Genomic DNA, 6,278 nt, shown 5'->3' on the forward strand with positions numbered 1-6,278 from the left:
AGATTTCTGCTAACTGCTCAAATTGGCTAGACTAGTTCTTGCCGATTTGAGTTTTGGTTCAAATCTAGTTTGGTTTAGTCCAAGGGCTGAACCTGACTTTGATATCACTGTTGGAAGGGTTAGGATCCATCATATGGATGGCCGAACCATGCTTGATGGCTGGGCAAAATTTCAAAAATTTATTAATCCTTTTGGGAGTTGAATTCCCTATGTTTTGAAAAATTGTATTTTTCAAATCTTGCATTGAACTGGACCAGATTTGAAACCAATCAATGAGGGAAATCTATACTTAATATGGATACCACAAATGTAGATCCCATGGTGGAAGTTCACGCCCAAATCAGTCCCAAAGCCATTCTCCACTGAAGATGGCGCAGTGTGTAGGTGAAACTGATTCAACAGCATAATTTTCAGCAAAACTGCAACCCAACTACTTAGATCGAAGTGGGGATGGTGAGCCTAAAGTTCATCTGAATTTTTCTTAAAAAATCAGAAGAAAAGTGATCTCTATGTATCCTTAAATGCCTAAGTCGTGATAGGGTTTCTTGAAAGACAAAAGAATAGAAGAGAGAACAAGAAAGAGTGGTGTTCTACTCTAGTTCACTGTCTTCTTCTTTTATCTTTTTATGGAGCACTTCTCCTAATCAAATTAGGAGATTATCCAAATCTAATTTGGATCTAGAATCTATTAAGAGATAAGCCTTATCCTCTTAATTATAGGCCTTAGGCCCATTTCCTTCAAAGGATCACGACCCAAGATGTTGCATGGACAGCTCAGGCCTAATTTTTATGGCGTGCGACCCCACAATGATCTCACATAAGTCCACATGGGTTCAGCCCAGCCTCTATTAAAAGGCTTGGCCGAATTTATTGTTAAATGTAGTAAACCCATGACCACATCACTTTGGGTTCAATATGGGACCAACATTTACACTTAAATGATCATTGAATTCAGCTATCTTATGAAGATCCAAGGATAATGGACTTAGGTAAGATAAAGACCCTCAGATAATCAACGCTGTAATGGTCTTTTACACATAACCTCTCAGACCATAATGGTCACAACAGTACTCGACAAGAAATGACCTCTCCCTTTGCTGTAAGGTACAATGTCACACTCTCTGTTTGGATGGATTCGGAGAATTAAAACATTTTGCAAACATTTTTCATAAAACATTAATATAATTCCGAGAATTAAAACCTCCTGTGAGGTACATTGGCGGTAGTTTAGGTTTCCATTAGAGAGAATGTAAACCTGTCATTTACTTTATCTTACAAAGAGGCTGATCCTAGCATTATGATCACCCACTCAGATGAATTCTCTGACAAAGGACACAACCATGACAAAACGCCACAAATTATGATCACTTTGTCTCACTTGGTCGTGTCTTGATTATGGAGTATAATTAAGTTGATAAGGAGCGGACTACGGAGATTGCTCATTTGATGATGGATGATCCGAAACAGAAGCCCCATTACTCAAGTGGTAAATTAATGTTGTGTTTTCTTATCTTCTGCACACAATTACGGCCTACTGCTGCATATATAATTTTGATTTCTAACTTGTCTTCAAAGTCCTGTGTAAGCTAGCGCATACACAGATATAATCCCCCTTAAATCACACTTGTATGTATCCCAATCTAAGAACTCAAAAGAGTGAGGGCTGACGTCAGCCCTTAACCTAATCCCCCTTGGCCCAATATTAAACTAATTAGGACAAATTAAGTAAACCAAAAAATCCCAATGTAACCCTCTTGACCCAAGAAATTGACGTAAAGGCCATTATTGCAACTTTAAAATTACATTTTTTCTACTGAGATGTCAGACTAGAATCTGATATGAACAAATTTGAAAATAACACCATTGCACGTAAAAAACTAAAAAAAAAAAAAGAAAAAAAGAAGGGAACTTGCGAAAGAGTTTCAATCTCAGATTAGAACCAATTGAAAATGCCGAAATTTCTCTCAGTGTTTTCATCCTAGCCTTCAAGAAAAACAGAGCCCTTCTCAGATATTCATCCTTTCGCATCAAGGAGCAGTTACAAGACCTTTGCTCGTCCATAAATCTCAAGAGACACCATTCCTAAGCTCTGGGATCGATTGCTGCTATAAAGTTTAGTCAACTCTACATCAATTACATAAATTTCTTAACCAACATGGGTACTTTTTCATTCTTGTTAATTAATTTTCGCATTAATCTCCTTTTAACAGAGAGGTGGGATTTAGGGTAAATTAATACTTAATTCCCGGTAACATCATCTACAAACTAGTAGATGATGAAGACTCCACACACAAATGGTCGAGAGTGATAACAACAATCATATATATATCAAATACGTACACCTTATATAGGTAAACATTCAGTAGTAGTATATATAATTTAAGTTACACGATCAATGACAAATAGTTAACACTTAATACTTGAGTAATACGGAACATTCAATACAACAAACCCACTCAATGACATCGTTATAACATATTCCTAGAGCAACTTCTTTGTAATTTATATATATAAACTCCGAGCGATATCAATTATCACCATGCATGCATGTATTTATTAGCTAGTATAGCTGATAGATGTTTAATTAGGCGGTAGGATAAGAGGCTTTCATGGCAATGCCACAAAGGCCACCATTTGAGGCAGCAACATCTCTTTGGATTCGCATATATCCCTTATCTCCCCACTGAGTGCCCCACGAATTCTTGAGTAGCCAGTACTTCATGCCCTCTTCACTTGTACCATAACCAACCACTGTAACAGCATGGTTTAAATCAGTTCCACATTCCCCTGTAAAAACACCAGTTGAGTAGAAGAGGAAGTCGTTGGAACTAGCGTCTATGGCGACAGAAACTGGTTGCATTGCTACTGCCTTCAATAACTCATTCTCATCATTTGATGGGACGTCCACATATCCACTGATACTTGCTGTGTGGGATGCTGATTTCTCTGTGTCGCACATTCCCTGCACTCCTCTGTAAGGGTAGTTTTTTTCGCTGTTAATGCCTCCAGTTTGTTGGATATATTGGAATGCAGTATCCATAAAACCACCGTCACAGCCATTATTTTCAGTGTTGCAGTCTACCAGCTGTTGCTCAGATAGAGAAATTTGTTGGCCTTTCTTGATTTGGATAATCCCTTCTATTGCTGCCACTGCCGAGAATGCCCAACAACATCCTATATATAATGAATTGATTGCTTTGTTAGTGAATTGTACGTATTGTAATGCTTTGAACCCTAGTTGCACTTGCACCCCAAATTATATATATACTTGGTAGAAAAGAAAAAAAAAAATATATTGCCACTTACCACAACGGCCTTGGTCTTTGATGGGGGTAACAGCTCCTTTTTCTCTCCAGTCTAGACTTGGCGGAACATCAGTCACATTTTCGTAACTGAAACTGCGGCCATGGGGAAATTTTGATGATGGCCTTTGTTGTGCAAAATTTATGTAGCCATTACGGTAATGCTTTAACTCTTCATCGGTCCGGTCAGCAAATACATTTATGCTTTGCTTGTATGGTCTATCACCAGCCAAGTTGAACGAATCTATGCGCTCGGCATTGTTCTTGAATATGTTGAAGCGTTTCTCCTTCTCTACATTGTCTTGGTATACAACTCCATGGCGAGCCATCCATTGCTCAAACCTCTCCAACATAGATGCTTGCTGGAGAGTGCGGGCATTGGCTTGAGAAGTAGAAGCTCCTAAAATGATGATCAATAGCGAGGCCATGGCACAGGTGATGAGTTGACAGCTGGCCATTGTCGTCTGAAACAACTGATAATTAACTAGTTATATGATGATGAATAAGAGGAGAACAAATTAAAGGCTAAGCAATTGAGGATCGATGTCCAACTCCTTTTGTGGTTTTCATTTATATAGATCGATCGAGCTGCATTTGCATGCACTTCCCCCCAAGTAGAACAATACAAACTATGTTAATTTACTTGCCGTGCAGGGGGTGTGGCAAGAATTACATGCGCAAATTGGGGAATCATATTTTCTTGCACTTTGGAAACGGAACCGTGACAAAAAGCAACTTAATTTACTTACTCTTATACTTGCGTTCGGTCTGTCACAAGTGTCCTTTATACATCATATAAAACAGATGTGACTGACAAAAACTATTAGAATAAAAGTAAGTATTCAGACTTCATAAAGTTATATGATGATTGAGATGGTCTAGAGTTGGAGATTAAGGTTGTGTTTAATGTTTCCACTTTCTTCTTCAATCATTTTCGGTTGATCAATACAAATTGGCATATTTGATGCTATTTATAATTGACCAATTTAAAAATAGAACTTGTTGACCCATTTGTTCCTCCAGGTTGTAGGTCAATGGTTCAACAATCCGAGTTGAACAGGTTGATAACCCACCCGTGATATCGTCACAAATATAAGTTAAGAAAACTACACATTGAGACAAATGCCGAAGAGGTTCCTTGGCTTTTGCACCCAATTAATTGGAGAATCCAACTTGAACCGTAACATTCAGTAAGAACTTTCCTCATGTCATATGAGAGAGTGGCATCCATTACATGCGCAAATTGGGGAACATATTTTCTAGCACTCAGGGGACGCAATCATGATCAATGTTACTCTTTCCTGGACCACAAACTATTCAATGTTTAATGAGTTCGAAACTATTTTTTCCTAGTCTTGTACTTCCATTCACTCTCTCGCAAGTGTCCATTTACACGTATATAAACACTCGTATACATGTAATTGATAAGTGATCGATGAGGGGTGATCTAACCGTTCGGTCACGAAGAGCCATGTGGCTAGCCCAAACCATTTAATGACATGTCAGCGCCATATGGAGGCAGGTCGCACCCACCAAGTCTGCCCAAGCCGACCAGCTCGACCTACGTCTCGACTGATGGAAGACCAGCAAGTCACTCCACAGCAGAGTGGAGCACATCACCTCGGGAGAATGAGTTGGTGACTTTGGATGACAACTTGACCTCCCTGACCTGGGTAGACAAAGACTTGAGTAGCCGGCCGACCTCTGGGTTACCGATAAACATGACACATTATCCTTATGCGATTAGTATGCCTATTGGTTCGGAAACAAATGACGGCATGTCGTCCATGCCTTCTCAAGGTACTCGTCATTCATTGCATTTTATCTCTCTAGCTCTCAGAATCTCCCTTTGCTTTCTTGCTCACTAAACTCGGCTAACATAAGCATCGGAGTGCCTAGCTAAAGTCGAAACCCCCAGGTACTCTGATATCTTTCTTCCTGCATACCGGTCTGTCAACCTCAACACCACTCGTTTGAGTTGTCCTCCAGTAGGGCAGTTAGGTGATAAGATCACCATTAATTGACACCATTTGTGGGAACCTAAACAAAAAATCCAGTTCAACCTCTCACCACATTTGTCATAAACTCAGCATGTCATCCCCAAAAAACAACCAAAACAAAGGAACCTCCATTGGGGGGCAAACGTAGGTAGTCGAGCCCTCGTTGGTTCCTGATAACTCTATATTTTGATGCCTTAACGAGCATCATTTTAGGGTTACTTGGGCCTTAGAATAGTCAAAATGTGTCATTTTCCCAGTTAAATTCAATATTGTGACCTTTGAGGGTCCCTGTGCAAATCCTGTAAAAACTGGGAAATTTATAGAGTTTTTTACAGATTTTGGAAAGCTGGTGAGAATTCCAGCTGAGAGAGGGGGTGCTTCTAAAATTTCTCCATGACTATATCCCCCACTATCCCCCGCTTTCTCCAAACTTATCTATAATTCCTATTTATCTTCTAAATTATCTCTAATTCCAATTTATCCCCAAAATTATCTCTAATTTAGTAGAGAGTTTCTCTCCTAAATTATCTCTAATTCCTATTTATCCTCTCCCCTACTTTTTATCTATATCTCTCTAAAGAAAGTTTGGATTAAAAAATTTAATAATTATTTAAATATTCTAACAAAATTAAATAATAACTTTAAAATATTTATTAAAAACACAAAAAATAACTTTATATTTTTACAAAATATATCACGAAATTATGTTCTAAAAATTTAAATATATCACGAAATTTGTCAACCAACTTACTTATTTTTCTATTTTACAAAAGCAAGTAATTAACTTGTTCCTTAATTATAAACAAAATAAATAAAATATTATGGCTTGTGCATGGTTTACCCCAATTTGTAATTTTCCTTCATTATGAATCAAGGCCAACATGTACCACACAAGCAGGAAGCTGAATCAGGAAACTATGGATTGGTCTAGTAGATTGGTGAAAATGTTCATTTCGTTAAATAATACTTTCTGAAT

The 6,278-nt window shown here is 38.1% G+C and overlaps 1 protein-coding gene across 1 annotated transcript; it reads right to left on the bottom strand.

Annotated features, from left to right (window-relative positions):
* Window positions 1–2,584: 2,584 nt before the first annotated feature.
* Window positions 2,585–3,760, bottom strand: LOC148802952 (senescence-specific cysteine protease SAG12-like). Its single transcript, XM_088896509.1, has 2 exons — window positions 3,307–3,760; window positions 2,585–3,174 (listed from the first exon to the last, which is right to left on the bottom strand). Exons 1-2 carry the CDS (start codon window positions 3,758–3,760, stop codon window positions 2,585–2,587), a joined length of 1,044 nt encoding a protein of 347 aa, XP_088752635.1.
* Window positions 3,761–6,278: the final 2,518 nt, after the last annotated feature.

Source organism: Nelumbo nucifera, chromosome 1, assembly GCF_055504915.1.
Source record: "Nelumbo nucifera cultivar China Antique chromosome 1, China Antique-T2T, whole genome shotgun sequence".
NCBI classification, from domain to species: Eukaryota; Viridiplantae; Streptophyta; class Magnoliopsida; order Proteales; family Nelumbonaceae; genus Nelumbo; species Nelumbo nucifera.

Coding starts and splice junctions, on each gene's coding strand:
- LOC148802952 (XM_088896509.1), bottom strand. CDS start 3,760: ATGGCCAGCTGTCAACTCATCACCTGTGCCATGGCCTCGCTATTGATC. Junction 3,175..3,306: donor CAAAGACCAAGGCCGTTGTG/GTAAGTGGCAAT, acceptor CATTATATATAG/GATGTTGTTGGGCATTCTCG.